The following is a 17,140-nucleotide window of genomic DNA, read 5'->3' on the forward strand; positions in this document are numbered from 1 at the left end:
GTTGTTGTTGGATAGGACAGAGAGAAATGGAGAGAGGAGGAGAAGACAGAGAGGGGGAGAGAAAGATAGACACCGCCTGTGAAGCGACTCCCCTACAGGTGGGATCCTCACGCTGGTCCTTGCGCTTTGTGCCACGTGTGCTTAACCTGCTGTGCTACTGCCCAACCCACCAGACAAGTCACTTCTAAGAGACTGACTTGGTCATGTGACTCAGTGCTTGATGACGTCAGAGTGGACTTAGCCTTTTGTGAATCTGTTTTTTGTTTGTTGGTTGTTTTGTTTTTCCAAAGCACTGGTCAGCTCCGGCTTTAGTGATGCTGTCTCCCCATTGCAGCCTTTTGTGAATCTGGATTCCTCCATAACATTTTGGAATAGGTACGTGAAGTCATTTGCTGTCTTGCTGTGACTCAGGGGCCCCCAGCAACTTTTATGATTCTTCTCTACCTACAGGTGAATAATTCTATGGCTCAGGTGACCTAGTTTTGTAATGGGTCCCTATGTATGGTAATGTGTGCATTCTATTGGGTGGGTAGTCTTGTCTACGCTGTAAGATTAATTTCAGATTATTTATAGTAATTAAGTTACAGGCCATGATCTACATTTTCAGAGGATTATACAGCATTGGCAAAATGTTTATACTCTCCTTCGATCTACTCTTGGTTTGTCCAATGATTCCACTGGAAACTATATTGTAAATCCTGTGTAAATTATTGTGTTGACTATAAATAAAAGTTTTTTGTTTTTTTTTTTAGTTTGGGTTACTTGGCATTCCTTGTGATTTCTGGATCTTTTTGTTTACTCATTTAGGGGCGGTTCTTTTTTTTTTTTTTTATTTAAGAAAGGATTAATTAACAAAACCTTAGGGTAGGAGGGGTACAACTCCACACAATTCCCACTGCCCAATCTCCATATCCCACCCCCTCCCCCGATAGCTTTCCCATTCTCTATCCCTCTGGGAGCATGGACCCAGGGTCATTGAGGGTTGCAGAAGGTAGAAGGTCTGGCTTCTGTAATTGCTTCCTCGCTGAACATGGGCGTTGACTGGTCGGTCCATACTCCCAGTCTGCCTCTCTCTTTCCCTAGTAGGATGGGTCTCTGGGGAAGCTGAGCTCCAGGACACATTGGTGGTGTCTTCAATCCAGGGAAGTCTGGCCGGCATCCTGATGACACCTGGAACCTGGTGACTGAAAAGAGAGTTAACATACAAAGCCAAACAAATTGTTGAGCAATCATGGACCCAAAGCTTGGAAAAGTGGAGAGGAAGTATTAGGGAGGTACTCACTGCAAACTCTAGTATACTTCTGCTTTCTTACTTTGGTGCCGTACTCCAAACTCAGTCAATTTCTGCTTTGCGTTTCTACTTCTTTCTTTTTTTTTTTTTTTACATGCATAACATTCCCCAGATTCCCATTTAGCAATACAACCCCCACTATTTCATTCATCATTTTTCATGGACCTGTATTCTCCCCACCCACCCACCCACCCCAGAGTCTTTTACTTTGGTGTAATACTCCAATTCCATTTCAGGTTCGACTTGTGTTTTCTTTTCTAATCTTGTTTTTCAACTTCGGCCTGAGAGTGAGATCATCCCATATTCATCCTTCTGTTTCTGACTTATTTCACTCAACATGATTTTTTCAAGGTCCATCCAAGATCGGCTGAAAACGGTGAAGTCACCATTTTTTACAGCTGAGTAGTGTATATATACAGTTGTGTATATATACCACAACTTGCTCAGCCACTCATCTGTTGTTGGACACCTGGGTTGCTTCCAGGTTTTGGCTATTACAAATTGTGCTGCCAAGAACATATGTGTACACAGATCTTTTTGGATGGATGTGTTGGGTTCCTTAGGATATATCCCCAGGAGGGGAATTGCAGGGTCATAGGGTAGGTCCATTTCTAGCCTTCTGAGAGTTCTCCAGACTGTTCTCCACAGAGGTTAGACCAATTGACATTCCCACCAGCAGTGCAGGAGGGTTCCTTTGACCCCACACCCTCTCCAGCATTTGCTGCTGTTACCTTTTCTGATGTGTGACATTCTCACAGGAGTGAAGTGATATCTCATTGTTGTCTTGATTTGCATTTCTCTGACAATCAGAGACTTGGAGCATTTTTTCAGGTGTTTCTCGGCCTTTTGGATCTCTTCTGTGGTGAATATTCTGTCCAATTCCTCCCCCCATTTTTGGATGGGGTTATTTGTTGTCTTGTTGTTGAGTCTGGTAAGCTCTTTATATATGTTGGTTATTAAACTCTTATCTGATGTATGGCATGTAAAGATCTTCTCCCATTTTGTGAGGGGTCTCTTGATTTGGGTAGTGGTTTCTTTTGCTGTGAAGAAGCTTTTTAATTTGATGTAGTCCCATAGGTTTATACTTGCCTTAGTCTTCCTTGTAATTGGATTTGTTTCATTGAAAATGTCTTTAAAATTTATGCGGAAAAAAGTTCTTCCAATATTTTCCTCTAAGTATCTGATAGTTTCTGGTCTAACATCCAAGTCCTTGATCCACTTGGAATTTACTTTTGTATTTGGTGAAATACAGTGATTCAGCTTCATTCTTCTGCATGTTTCAGCCCATTGTTTCCAACACCATTTGTTGAAGAGACTCTGCTTTCCCCATGTAATAGTCTGGGCCCCTTTGTCAAAGATTAGATGTCCATAGGTGTGGGGCCTCATTTCTGGGCTCTCAATTCTATTCCACTGGTCAGTGTGTCTGTTGATGTTCCAGTACCAAGCAGCTTTGATGATAATGGCCCTATAATATAGTTTGAGATCTGGCAGTGTGATGCCTCCGGTTCTGTTCTTTTTTCTCAAGATTGTTTTGGCAATTCTAGGTCTTTTCTGGTTCCAGATAAACATTTGTAGCATTTGTTCTATTCTCCTAAAAAATGTGCTTGGGATCTTGATGGGGATAGCATTAAATTTGTAGATGGCTCTGGGTAATATATTCATTTTGATGATGTTAATTCTTCCAACCCATGAGCATGGAATATCTTTCCACTTCTTTGTGTCTTTTTCAATTTCTTTGAGTAGCGACTCATAATTTTCAGTATACAAGTCCTTCACTTCTTTGGTTAGGTTTATTCCTAGATATTTTATTGTTTTTGTTGCTATAGAAAAAGGAACTGATTTCTGGATTTCAATTTCTTCTAACTTAGTGTTTGCATAGAGGAATGCCACTGACTTTTGAATGTTAATTTTATAGCCTGACACATTACTGTATTGCCTGATGATTTCCAAAAGCTTCTTGCTAGATTCCTTAGGTTTTTCCATGTATACTATCATGTCATCTGCAAATAAGGAGAGTTTGACTTCTTCTCTTCCAATCTGTATTCCTTTAATTCCTTGCTCCTGCCTGATTGCTATGGCAAGAACTTCCAACACTATGTTGAATAGTAATGGTGATAGTGGGCAGCCATGTCTAGTACCTGATCTGAGAGGAAATGCTTCCAGTTTTTCACCATTGAGTATGATGTTGGCTGTAGGTTTGTTATATATAGACTCCACTATCTTCAGGAATTTTCCATCTATTCCTATTTTTTGTAGTGTTTTGATCATAAAGGGATGTTGTATTTTGTCAAAGGCTTTCTCTGCATCTATTGATATGACCATGTGGTTTTTGGTCTTGCTTTTGTTGATGTGGTGGATCACATTGATTGATTTACGTATATTAAACCAACCTTGCATGCCTGGGATAAACCCCACTTGGTCATGATGAACAATCTTTTTGATATACTGCTGTATCCGGTTGGCTAGAATTTTGTTCAATATTTTCGCATCTATGTTCATCAGAGATATTGGTCTGTAGTTTTCTTTTTTGGTTGTGTCCCTGTCTGCTTTTGGTATCAGGGTGATGTTGGCTTCATTGAAGCTGGCAGGGAGTATTCCAGTGTCTTCAATCTTCTGGAAGACTTTTAAAAGTAGAGGTATTAGTTCTTCTTTGAAAGTTTTATAGAATTCATTTGTAAAACCATCTGGTCCAGGACTTTTATTTTTGGGAAGATTTTTGATAACTGTTTCAATTTCATTAGCTGTGATGGGCCTGTTCATGTTATCCACTTCCTTTTGACTTAGTTTTGGAAGTTGGTAGGTATCTAGGAAATCATTCATTTCTTCCAGGTTCTCTAACTTGGTGGCATATAGTTGTTCATAGAAGCCTCGCATGATATGTTGAATTTCTGCAGTGTCTGTTGTGATATCTCCTCTTTCATTTACTATCCGATTTATTTGGGTCTTCTCCCTTTTTTGTTTTGTGAGTCTGGCTAAAGGTTTGTCGATTTTGTTTACTCTTTCGAAGAACCAACATTTACTTTCATTGATCTTTTGTATGGTTTTCCTATTCTCAATGTTATTTATTTCTGCCCTAACTTTAGTAATTTCTGTCCTTCTGGTTGCTTTAGGGTTCTTTTGTTGTTCTTCTTCTAGGTCTTTAAGATGTGCAATCAGGCTGTTTATTTGTGCCTTTTCTTGTTTCCTAATGTGTGCTTGTATAGCTATGAACTTCCCTCTTAGGACTGCTTTAGCTGTGTCCCAAATATTTTGATAGCTTGTGTCTTCATTTTCATTGAACTCTCGAAACATTTTGATTTCTTCCTTGATTTCCTCTTTGACCCAGAAGTTGTTAAGAAGTGTACTGTTGAGCTTCCACATTTTGGCACTGTTACTAATCTTTTGTTGATTGTTAAGTGTTAGTTTAATTCCACTGTGGTCTGAGAAGATGCTTGGGATGATTTCAGTGCTGAATAGACTGATGCTGTCTTTGTGGCCTAACATATGGTCTATCTTTGAGAATGATCCATGTGGATTTGAGTAAAATGTGTATTCCAGTTTCTTGGGATGAATGACTCTGAAAATGTCCAATAGTTCTAGTTTATCTATCTCTTCATTTAGCTCCCTTATGTCTTTACTGATTTTCTTCCTGGATGATCTGTCAAGTTGAGATAGTGGGGTGGTGAAGTCCCCTACTATGATTGTGTTACTGTTGATATATTGCTGTAGCTCTTTCAGTAGAAGTTTGATGTATTTAGATGGCTTCTCATTGGGTGCATAGATATTAATAATTGTTAAGTCCTCTTGATTGACTGATCCTCTGAGCATTAAGTAGTGTCCATTCCTATCTTTTTTAATCTTATCTATTTTAAAGTCTATCATGTCAGATATGAGAATAGCTGTTCCTGCCCTTTTTTGTGGGCCATTGGCTTGAATGATAGTTTTCCATCCTTTCACTTTAAGTCTGTGTTTGTCTTGTTGCGTTAGGTGAGTTTCCTGTAGACAACATATTGTTGGGTTGTGTTTTCTGATCCATCTACCTACTCTGTGTCTTTTAATAGGTGAATTCAGGCCATTCACATTTATTGATATCAAAGATTGAAGATATTTTAACGCCATTCTTGTAGAGTTTTAGAGTGTTTTGATATATGTTCTATTTGTGGTGGTCTGGTTGTTTATAGGAAACCTTTCAGAAGTTCTTTCAAGGCAGGCTTGGTGATGGTTGCTTCCTTCAACTGTTGCTTGTCTGAGAAGGTTTTGATGCTTCCATCTAGTCTGAATGACAATCTAGCAGGATATAGTATTCTTGGCTGAAAGCCTTTCTCATTGAGCACTCGATAGATATCTTGCCATTCTCTTCTGGCCTTTAGTGTTTGTATGGAGAAGTCTGCTGCTAATCTTATGGGTTTTCCTTTGTAGGTGACTCTTTGTTTTTCTCTTGCAGCCTTGAGGATCCTTTCTTTATCCTTATTCCTTTCCAATCTAAGTATGACATGTCTTGGTGTCTTTAGGTCTGGGTTAATTCTGTTTGGGACCCTCTGGGCTTCTTGAATCTTTATGTCTTTGGTGTTGTCTAGACTAGAGAAATTTTCAGCTATTATGGCCTGGAGAACGCTTTCTTCCTCCCCTTCTCTTTCTTCCTCTGGTAAGCCAATAATGCGTATATTGTTTCTTTTGAAGTCATCCCATAGGACTCTGTTGTTGTTTTCAGCATCTCTTAATCTCTTTTTGAGATCTCTTACTTCTTTTTTAGTTGTCTCTAATTCATCCTCAGTCTTGCTAATTCTGTCTTCAGCCTCATTGATTCTATTCTCTCTGCCCTCTACTGCTTTCTGGAGTTCATCTATTTTGTTGCCCTGCTCTGATACTGTTTTAGCTTGTTCAGCTAGTTGCCTTCTTAGCTCAGCAATTTCAGCTTTCAGCTCTCTAATAACCATGATATAATTAGAATTTTCTTCCATATTCTCATTTGTTGTTCCTGCAGTTCTGATTACAATTTTTTCAAATTCTTTACTCACTCCTGTTATTATTTCCTTAGCTAATGTTTGGATGTTGAACTCGTTGTTTTGTGCTTCGCCCTCTGGAGGACTTTTAGCTGGACTCTTGTCCTGGTTCGAGTCTCCATTATGTTTTCTTGTTGTTTTAACCATTTTATATAAGTTAACAGTTTTGTCAATCCCTGAGTTGGAGTTCAGTGGTGTAAAAGCCTTTTTTTTTTTTTTTCCTGTAGGCTATGGTAGCCTGAGGGCTTTTAAACTATCAATAGGCTTCTTGGCTTAATCAATGACTCCTGACCAAGAGATAAAGCAGGGTGTGGCAGAGATAATCCAGTGGTTATGCAAAGAGACTTTCACAGCCCCTCAGCTATGCCACCGAGGTATAGGTCTTCTGAGTTTCCCGGTTAGATCTCTGTGCCCTGGTGTCCCTCCCTGTTGCTGCTCCAGATTCTGAGGGTAGTAGCAATGGAGACTCAGAGTTGTACTTGGTGAGTCTCTGGGGAGTCCTTTCCTCCCTTCAGCTGTCCCCTTGTTGGTGGAGCAAACTGGAGGTGGTGTCTCCACTGACAAACTGTCGAACTGTTAGCAGTCACTTAATCTCTCCTTAGGCCCCTCTCTCCTCTCTGTCACCAGCCACGCGTGTTTGTACTCACGGGTGATTTACTGGGTTTCTGTGGTCATTCTAGTCCTGTCTTGTTTCGGTCCGGGTGGTCTCCTTTGGTATTCCTAGTTGATCCAGGAGAGGAGAGGAGAGAAGAGGAGAGGAGAGGAGAGAAAGCGATCTGCTGCTCGTTAGGGGCGGTTCTTGACTATTTTCTCAGTCATAGGTGCTCTTGCTTTCCCCCTTTCTTTCCTTTTTCCTTTATTGGGGGGATTAACGGTTTACAGTCAGTAGTAAAATACAGTAGCTGGCACATATATGACATTTCCCAGTTTTCCACATAACAATTCAACTCCTCTGCTATCATGTTCCAGGACCTGAACATCCCCCACCCCCATCCTAGAGTCCTTTGGTGCAATGCACCAAATCCAGCCCAAGTTTTGCTTTGTTGTAAATAAACTTTTGTTGGTGTTGTTATTTTCTGTTTTCCTTGTGTTGTAAGGCCTCCAGCTTACATTTAGCCATAGCCACCAGAACAGGCGGATATTTTAAATTTTCCCCCAAGTCAAACAGAATGTGGAGCACTTTCCTCCATTGAAGCCACAGTTTTTATGTTGCTTCAGGTTATTACAAATAGCCATTATTTTTTAGGAGTGAAAAGGTGGCTCATGAGTAGAGCATATGAGAATCCCTGGGTCCAACACCTAGAACTGCATGGGAGATCCAAGGACAGCACAGGAAAAACTGCTCAGGGACTGTTGCTGGAGAAATCAGTATATAACGTGTGGCTACTTGTTCTGCATGCTTCAGGTGAACCAAACAATGAGTTCTAGATCTTTCTAGAGCACACTCAGGACCAAGACTGCCTCTGTCCTGAGCACTAGCATGTGCCTTGTGAGCAGCTGGGTGACATTTCTGAGCAGAAGGCTGCCATCAGGCTGGGAATCCTGGGAACCAGGTCGCCTGGTGAACTGTGGACTGGCCTATGTGTGTGTGTGGGGGGCAGGTAGAGGGGAGATGGGAGAGTAGACAGTCATCATTTCAAGTGTTGGAGGTGCCATCTGGTAGAAGAGGCTGCATTTTCACTGGGTATACAGCCAGACAGTTACCTTTCCCCACCCCACCCCCAAAATTCTCCTTTTCTGTTTTCTGCTAAAGGAATCCCTGGTTTCCTCTTTGGTTTCTCATTTCATATAATATTTGTTGTATGACTTTCAGAGGATTACAATCCCTCTCCAGAAAAACAAAAAAGGAAATAATACTTAGAAATGTTCTCAGCAGGGGGCTGGGTGGTGGTGCACCTGGTTAAGTGCACACAGTACTATGCACAGGGACCTAAGCAGGGACCAAGGTTTGAGTCCCGGCTCCCCACCTGCAGGGGGGACACTTCACAACTGGTGAAGCAGGTTTTCAGATGTCTATCTTTTTCTCTCCCTCTCTATCTTCCCTCCCATCTCAATTTATCTCTGTCCTATGGAATAAAATGGAAAGGGGGAAAAATGGCCACTGGGAGGGGTAGATTCAAGCAGTGGATTCATAGTGCTGGCATCAATCTCCAGCCATAACCTTGGAGGCAAAAAATAAAATGAGAGAGAGACAGAGAGAGAGAGAGGGAAAGAGAGAGAGAGAGAGAGAGGAGAGGAGAGAGGAAGGGAGGGGAGGGGAGGGGAGGGGAGAAGAGGAGAAGAGAGGAGAGGAGAGGAGAGGAGAGGAGAGGAGAGGAGAGGAGAGAAGAGAAGAGAAGAGAAGAGAAGAGAAGAGAAGAGAAGAGAAGAGAAGAGAAGAGAAGGGGTGGGGAAGGGAGGGGAGGGGAGGGGAGGGGAGGGAAGAAAAAAATATTCTCAGCATAAAAAGCTGCCTTGGGCAGAAATTAGCCAGCAGAAACTGCAATACCCAGAATCCACCACAAAAGGGCAGACAACGCCCAAGAAAAGAGACCTAGCATGGGAGGAGCAACCAGGTTTGCTGCAGAAATCCAGCTAGTTCCTAGGAAGGAACTTCACCCTCCTGTGACCCTTCAGCCTTTGTCTCCAGAGTCCCTAGAGGGTCAGAATGTGAGCAAATCCTCTCTGGGCAACAGAAATTCTCCTGAAGCTGCTCCCTGGAGTGGATTTTGCTGGGGGTGGAGGTGCTCCATAGTGATAGCAGCTGAAAAAGCTGGGCACCAAGCTGGGGTAGGTGCTTGGCGAAGGTCTGATCTGGGGCCAGAGCTGAGAGGCTTCTAATCTGGGCCTGTCTGTGTGTTTGTGGGGAGCTCTGGGGACCTGTATTTGTGTTGGGGGGGTCCTGAGGATCTGTGTGTTTATGGAGGGTTCTGAGGGCCTATTTGTAAGGAGCTCTTGTGAGGGGTCTATGTCTGTTTATGGGGGCCCTGGCAGCTTGTGTGCTTGAATAGTCTCTGAGATCTCTGTGTTAGTGGGGTCTCTGGTGGCCTGTGTGAGCTGAGGGGCAGTTCTGGAGGTTGCTCTCACAGGGCGGCTCTAGTTACTGTCTCTGGAGGGGACTGAGGGGCACAGGGAGATGCCATGTACAGGGATATGGGGTTCACATACAAGGGGGAGAAGGACAGTGCTTGAGAGGTGTGGAGTTGTCTTCCCACTTGCCAGGATGGGGTACCCCAAATGCCTGGCTGGGAGAAGTCTGAGAACCCAGCAGCTGTCCTCCCTCCCTCTTCCTGACTCATTGATACCCATGTGAGCAGAGCTGACCAAGAAGAAGTGATGTGGGTTTGGGGAGTGTCCCAGGTGCATTCAGGTTGACTTGGTTGAGTCCCTAAGTTCTGGATGGGCCTCTGAAGGTTTTAGGGATGTTGGGATTCCCAAGGCTCTATTCCCCAGCAGCTATGTTGGCAGCCTAGTTCAGGGGAGGGGGGCTGTCTGCTGAACTCACTGTTCCCTGTTGGGGCCCCAGGGTCTTCTGATACCTGCTCAGGTGGCTGTGGGCACCCATGTACTCCTGCAAGATGAGAACTGAGTGCCCTGGACACACTGGGCACAGGGTCCTGTCCAGGGCTGCCACTACCCACAGCAGGAGGCCAGCACCCTAGTTCCCTCGCACCAGCTCTGGTAGCCCATGTCAGTGTGTGTGTGTGTGTGTGTGTGTGTGTGTGTGTGTGTGTGTATGTGTGGGGTGAGCCTGTGCTGGACACTGGCACTAGGAGAGAGCACTCCATCTTGGTTGGGGGAGGTCAATGGCTTCTGTGACAGAGCCTCTCCCCACATTTCCAGGAAGTTCAAGGGCTGACTATCAGCTCCTAGTCCCACAGGTCCCTAGAAAGATGGATGAATGGATGGATGGATGGATGAATGATGGATAATGGGTGGCTAGGTGGGTGAAGGGATAGGATGGGTAGATAGGTGGATGGGGGGATTGAGGGGTGGATAGGTGGGTGGATGGATGAATAGATGATGAATATGTGAATGGATGGATAAATGGGTGGGAATGGATGGATGGATGGATGAATGATGGATAATGGGTGGCTAGGTGGGTGAAGGGATAGGATGGGTAGATAGGTGGATGGGGGAATTGAGGGGTGGATAGGTGGGTGGATGGATGAATAGATGATGAATATGTGAATGGATGGATAAATGGGTGGGTGGGTAGGTGGAGGGATTGATGGATGATTAAGAAATGGGTGGGTGGAATGATAGGTGGATGGATGGAAGAGTAGGTAGATGAGTAGATGGGAGAGTGGCAGTTTTGTTCCCACCCATCCTCTGGGCAAGTTGCACCCATGCACTTATCCAGGGGACAGACACAGGGGAAGTGGCTCTGCGGCCTTTCTCACACTGCCAGCCCCCTCCCTCCCCCGCCCCAACACCACCACCACCAGCCCCAGAGAAAGCTGAGATGCAAGACCAAAACCTTCTTTTATTGAATGGTTTCTTTCCTACCAGAGCCTGACACAAAATATAAATAGAAAAACCTCTAGAAAAAGACTCAGATGGGGGACACAGTATTTGCCAGGCAGGTCAGCAGGTGACACGTCTGTCCCTCCTACCCAAGTGGCACTCCTGACACACAGCCTCTTACATATTCTGGAAGACAGTCTGTTACATCTCAGGGTTGGATGTGTAGGACAGGGACATGGAGGGAGAGGAGGAAGCCAGGGCTGAGTGTGTGTGTGTGTGTGTGTGTGTGTGTGTGTGTGTGAGAGAGAGAGAGAGAGAGAGAGAGAGAGAGAGAGGGAAGGTCAGGGTGCTGAAAAAGACACTGGAAATTGGGGGCCCGAGGGTGGTGCTGGGTTTTGGCCATGTTGGGGGACACAAAACCTTAGCACCAAGCACTCCTGCTACATCTGGGCCAGGCTGCAGGACAAGGGACGTAGTCATAGGCCACTGGAGGCCCCAGGGCTGAGGCTGGGACCTGGAGGGTTGGGTGAGAATGGAGTGGAAAGTAGCTTCCTCCCCACCATGCAAGGCCTAGGGAGCCACTGTGATCCATCCCCCACCCCCAGAGAGGCAGAACCCCCCAGTGTACAGGCTCACCTCATCCTGCACTCCCTCACCTGGCATGTTCTCAGTACCGGGGACCTTAGGGTTCCCTGAGGTTCTGGGGGGAGATGGGGACTCTGTGGCTCCTCCCCTCCCCCATGGGATCACACACCTTGTGAGGAAGGGGCAGTTCCCAGTGAGCACTGAGGAAGCCTTGCTTTGAAAGGGGTGGAGGAGAAGGTTGTGTCAGGTACACCTTGACAGTGTGTCCTGCCCGCCCCGACAGCTCCCCTTCCCCCTCCCCCCCACCCCCCTACGATTGTATCCTGCCCCATGCAGTAGCCCAGGGAAGAAGACCCTGTCCCAGCACTCCTTCTGGATAGAGGGGGTGGCCCTCTTAAGTCAGGAGACCCATCCAGAATTCACGTCTGCAGATAAGATACAGGCAACCTTGGGGTCTTCCTTTCCTGGGGGGGTGGGTCAGAGTGTGGCTTTCAGGGCTTGAGCCCATCATCAAGCAAATCGCTCATTCCTGTTGGGCCCATCCCCGGGTAGAAGGAAGGACCTGGGGGTGGGGTAGAAAGGGTCCCATAGGGCCCCCCCAAATTCACCAGGAACTGGGGTGCAGGGAGGCCCAGCACCCATGCACTGAGCCAGCTCCCCCAAAGAACTTAGGAAATTAGGGGTGAGAACCGATCCCTGGCCTCTGGCCATGCCTGAGCACAGGTCAACTGTTAGGACACCTCCTGGCCACTCAGAGCTGCCTCCCCCCTACCCCACCCCCACACCTGGAGAGAAGCAGAGAGTGGGGTGCATGATGGGAAAGCAGTCTCTACTCGAAGGACAGCAGGTCAGGGTGAGGCCCCTCAGGCTCCAGGCTGGGGGTCAGTGGCTGGGCAGGGGGGCTGCTGTTTTCCAGCCATGGGATGGGGCTGGTGGGGTTGAGGCTGAGTTTGAGGCCAGCATCGGAGCTCCTGCGGCCCTTGGGTGCCTCCTGGCTGTCCTGGTGGATGAGGTCCGGCACCGACAGTGTCACCTCCCCATTCGCCATGCCCATGTCCCTGTGGTCCCCCTCCGTGGGGATCCCCAGCACTGGCGTGGGGTCTGCGGGGTCTGTCTGTGAGGTGGAAGAGGAGTTGGGAGGCTCAGCACCCCCATCCAGGCTATTCAGCACAGGCTGGGAGGAGATGAGCATGTCCTGAGGGGTGGTCAGTGCCCGCGGGGTCCGCTTCCTGGTGATGGGGGGTGGGGGGTCCAGCCGCGGGAAGGCCTCTGGCGGGGATGACCTGAGGGTTTATGGACAGGGTTCAGGGGTTGTTCTGAAGGCCATGGCCTATGTCCCCATAGCTCAGAGGCTAAGTCTGGTACAGTGAGCGGTGACAAGAGAGGTGTCCATAGGAGCCCTCCCCTCCAAGACCACACCCCTGGAATCTCGGGGAGTACCAGTACATAAGGGGGGGGGCGCTAGAGATCCCAGTTCCTACTCTTGGACAGTTGTGGGGAGGGGCACTCTACCCCAGGGGTCCATCCTGCTGTGGTCATGTCACTTTGTGACCATCAGCTGCTCAGGGGGTACCTTCTAATATTTATTTATTCCCTTTTTTTGTTGCCCTTTTTTGTAGTTATTGATGTCGTCGTTGTTGGATAGGACATAGGGACATAGAGAAACGGAGAGGAGGGGAAGACAGAGGGGGAGAGAAAGATAGATACCTACAGACCTGCTTCACTGCTTGTGAAGTGACTCCCCTGCAGATAGGGAGCCGGCATCCTTATGCCGCCGGTCCATGCGCTTTGTGCCACATGCGCTTATCCCGCTGCACTACCGCCCGACTCCCAAGGGGATACCTTCTATGGGTCTAGAGATGGCTCACCTAGCAGAGTACCCTGGCACCACATGGCAATGCCATGGGTAGCATTGGGGGGAGATCCACAGCACATGGTAGAGTGATGCTGGGACTGCTCTCTGTGTCCATGCCCTGTCCCTGCTTTGGGAGTCCTAGCTCTGGTCAGGGGCCTTTCAAGCAGTGAGTGTGGGGGGCTCACCTGTCCTCATCCTCCATGTCAGCCCCTCTGGCTAGCTGGAATCCTGCTGTCCGGTTGACCTCCATCGAGCCTAGGCCAACAGGGCCCCAGGCTTCCTTCCTCCGCAGGAGGTCATTGACCTTGGTGCCCACAGTCTTGCCCAGGTAGCGCAGGGCACTGGGGGCTGCTGGCCAGGAGAGGTGAGGCACTGAGTGGCTAGCCTGCAGCTTGGGTGTCAGGGCTGCGTTCACGTTCTCGAACATGCTGTGGTCCACTGTGGGCACAGGGGGTGGGGGGCGGCTGGTGAGCAGGGTGACGCCTGGGCCCTCTGCCAGCCTCTGTGGCCAAGTGAGGCCCAGAGCAGCTCTGCAGAGACTCTGATTCCAAGTCCTGGACAAGCAGGAATTCTTGCCTGGGAAGTCGTGAAGCTGCCTGGGAGATCACGCATTCTCAGTCCTGGGGTTGGGGGTGCTGTGGACACGGTGGCAGCTCAGAATCAGCTCCCAGCAAAGGCACAGGGACTCAGGGACAAGAGGCAGAAGAAGTGGGTCCCCCAGCTTTCTGAACCCCTATGGTCAAACGCAGAGGTGCCCACTAAGAGGGTCCAGTCACTGACGCTGGTGCCAGGGCAGCTGGAGTCAGGCTCTAAGTCTCCACACACACACCCTGGGGTCCTTCTCTCCAGCTGGGATAGCTAGGCCAGGGCTCTAAGTCTGTACACTGTGAGGGGCTCAGGAGCCTCCCATTTCTAATGAGTCCCAGCAGGGCCCCCCATCTGGAACTGCCCCTCACCAAGTGTGGCAGTGTCCCTTAATAGGAGGCAGTGCTCCCTAAGATTTGGGGTACACAGCTGGGTTTCAGATGTAGCCTGCCCCTCTATAGCAGGGGCACCCAGGTCTGCCTCAGCTCCTGAGGCGGCACCATGCATAGCAACCACTCTGACACACATTCTGCCCATCAAGTCCACACAAGGCTCTACTTGGCCTTACTTAGGAAAAGCACCATACGGTGATCCCCCCCAGATCCCTTTAAATCAGGGAGCTTTGGGGCCAGTATAGAAATAATAGACCAGACCAGAAACCCTTTGGGAGAAGCCCCTCACCCTCGACCCCTCAAATTCCTGGCTACACAGTTCTTCAGTGACTTCTTGGTTGGAAGGGAATTTTCAGAGCAGATACACTTGTTTATAAAAGATTAAATAATTAGTATAAGAAATCTAGGGCTAGGTGGTGGTGCACTTGGCAGAGTGTACATGTTACAATGTGCAAGGACCTGGGTTCAAGCCCCTGGTCCCCACCTGTAAGGGGGAAGCTTCGGTAGTGGTGAAGTAGTGCTACGGGTGTCTCTCTCTTTGCCTCTATTCCCCTTCCCTGTCAATTTGTCTATATCCAATAAATAATTTTAAAATATCAGCTTCCCTGTGATAGGCACATTCTGACGGACACAACCTAGGCCATGCTTCAGTTCAAGGAACCTGCATTGCTAGCTCACTGGCTTTGGGAAATGGGCACCAATTTTTAGAGGAACTTCAAGAGAGTCTATGCCATCCTCTCTCTAGGTCTCTGAGTCTTTCTGAGCCACACCTTGATTGTCCTAAAAAAAAAAAAAAAAGAAGAAGAAGAAGAAGAAAGAAGAAAGAAAGTACTCAGTGGCCCAGGAGGCAATGTAGTGAATAAAACACTGGATTCTCACACCTGAGGACCTGAGTTCCAACTCCAGCATCGCCTGAGTCACAGTGATGCTCTGTCCCCCCCCCCATGTTAATGCATATATAAGTAAGCAATGTTAAAGAAAATAAGTTTTAGGTCACAGACTCACTATGTCCTCTTGTGTCACCTCAGGGCTATGGGTTTGCTAAATTACTCCCACTGAATCCCTTTTACAGAAATACTCAGAAGCTGAGATTAGTAAGCTATGGAAAAAATGATTATCACTAAGTCTTTTTCCATTTATAAATCCTGCCCTGGAGTGGTCCACAGGGGCTGGTGAAGCCAGACCAGGAGCTACTGCTTTCTATCCAATGTGGGATTCTGGAGGGGTTCCCTCCCTCTCCATAACTCAGGGCTGTGCAGTAAGCACCTTTCCTTGCTGACAGCCCCAAGCACCTCCACATTGTATCCCCTAGAACAGATCAGACCAGACCAGACCAAACTACCCCAGAACAGATGTAGGTGGTTTATAAAGAATGAGCACAGAGGAAAGGAAGGTGATAATGGGTATCCCAGTGGGGTTGCCCACCCTGCACCCCAACATGCACAGGTTCAAGCAGGGGACGGGGGCCAAGCCATCACAGGAAGGGAAGACAGTCTTACCTGTCCAGGAAAGGGGCTCGGAGGCACGTAGGGAGACAAACAAGAGAGACACAGTTTATGTAGTGACCGAACTGCAGCACCACCTGCTGGACAGGTCCTCCATCTCTGAGTGTCCTCCCTGCCCTGGGGGGCCCAGGCTCCCACAGACTTTTGCAGGACCAAAACCAAAGCCAAGTGCATTTGCAAAATTTTGCCAGTGGACTGGGGGGGGCAGCCTCTGGAGTGGCCCCAATAATTTGGTGGACTGAACCCCACACTGGTCAGATGCAACTCAAAACACCCCCAAAGTCTGAGGAGCATGTGGTGGCGACTCACACTCCACCTGGTTCTCATGGGCCCAGCATGCAGCAAGGGCTTCCCAGCCCAGCGACCAGCACCCTCCACACCATCCTGCAAACCTCTGTACAGAGCTAGATGGGCAGATAGCTCAAACCCATGCTCACCCACTCCCACACTGCAGGGAGAGCCCCCCTCCCACATACAGAATACCAACAAGGCCACCCGCATACAGGATACCCTGAGAATCTAGCTGGTACCTGTCCTGTGGCCTGAGTGTCTTCTGTTTGTGCCCTTTCTCCTGCCAACCAGCAAAAGTGACACTGGGAACAGGTGATCAGGACACTCTGGGGCCCATGAGTACCCATGAGAGCAGGAGGCAGCCACCAGCCATGGCTCAATCACCTGCACAGAGACATGGCAGCCACCCAAACACATCCCCTTCTCAGCAAGCACACTGGGGGTTTCCAGAGGGAAGCCAGAGGGACGTCCTCTCTGTAGCTTACCTGAAGTCATTCAAAAACACATCTGCATTTCCAGAGACAGAGACAGAGTGACAAGACAGAAGCCCACAGAGACAGTGACAGTCAGAAACAAAAAGATAAAAACAGAGAGACACAGATAGAGACAAACAGTGACAGAGACAGAAACAGAAAAGTGACACCGAATCAGAGACAGAAAGAGACAGTGACAGAAGAAGAGAGTGTCACAGAATCAGAGACAGAGAAACAGGGTGAGAGAAACAGACAGTGGCAGCAACTGACAAGACAGAAATTGACAGAGATATAGAGTGATAGAAACAGAGAAGCAGTGACAAAGATAGGTACAGAGACAGCGAGAAGACAGAAACTGATAGACACAGAAAGATAGAATGACAGAGACAGAAACAGACAAAAGGAAATAGAAAATGAGAAACAGAGACAAAGATAGAGAAAGGTAGAGGAAGACACTGACTAAGCAAGCATGAAGAGTGTATACTTTGGCAGGAAAACAGAGACCCACATCTATGGTTCTTCCAAAGAAAATGTCAAAACATACCCAGACCAAAAGGCAGCAACAAAGCCACCTGGTGGCTGTGGTCAGGCAGGTAGAGAGGGGACATGGGGATGTGTGATCAAGAGGATAGAAGTGCCCAGCATCCAGGAAGTGACATACCTCAAAGGAACGTGTAGGCCCTCTCCTTGTCCCGTGCCCTAGGCCCGGAGGAGGAAGAACAGAGCGTGTCTTCA

The 17,140-nt window shown here is 47.7% G+C and overlaps 1 protein-coding gene across 2 annotated transcripts; it reads right to left on the reverse strand.

Annotated features, from left to right (window-relative positions):
• Positions 1-10,720: 10,720 nt before the first annotated feature.
• CUNH1orf226 (chromosome unknown C1orf226 homolog) lies at positions 10,721-17,129 on the reverse strand. Of its 2 annotated transcripts, none has more exons than XM_060183837.1 (3): positions 17,067-17,129; positions 13,345-13,597; positions 10,721-12,587 (listed from the first exon to the last, which is right to left on the reverse strand). In XM_060183837.1, the coding sequence occupies exons 2-3, from the start codon at positions 13,584-13,586 to the stop codon at positions 12,134-12,136; spliced, it is 696 nt and encodes a 231-aa protein (XP_060039820.1). In that variant the 5' UTR covers positions 13,587-13,597; positions 17,067-17,129; the 3' UTR covers positions 10,721-12,133. The 2 variants fall into 2 exon arrangements, with proteins under 2 accessions (XP_060039820.1, XP_007533371.1); XM_007533309.3 differs by lacking the exon at positions 17,067-17,129 and adding an exon at positions 15,636-16,643.
• Positions 17,130-17,140: the final 11 nt, after the last annotated feature.

The sequence above is a fragment of the Erinaceus europaeus genome, unplaced genomic scaffold (assembly GCF_950295315.1).
Source record: "Erinaceus europaeus unplaced genomic scaffold, mEriEur2.1 scaffold_317, whole genome shotgun sequence".
Classification (NCBI taxonomy): Eukaryota; Metazoa; Chordata; class Mammalia; order Eulipotyphla; family Erinaceidae; genus Erinaceus; species Erinaceus europaeus.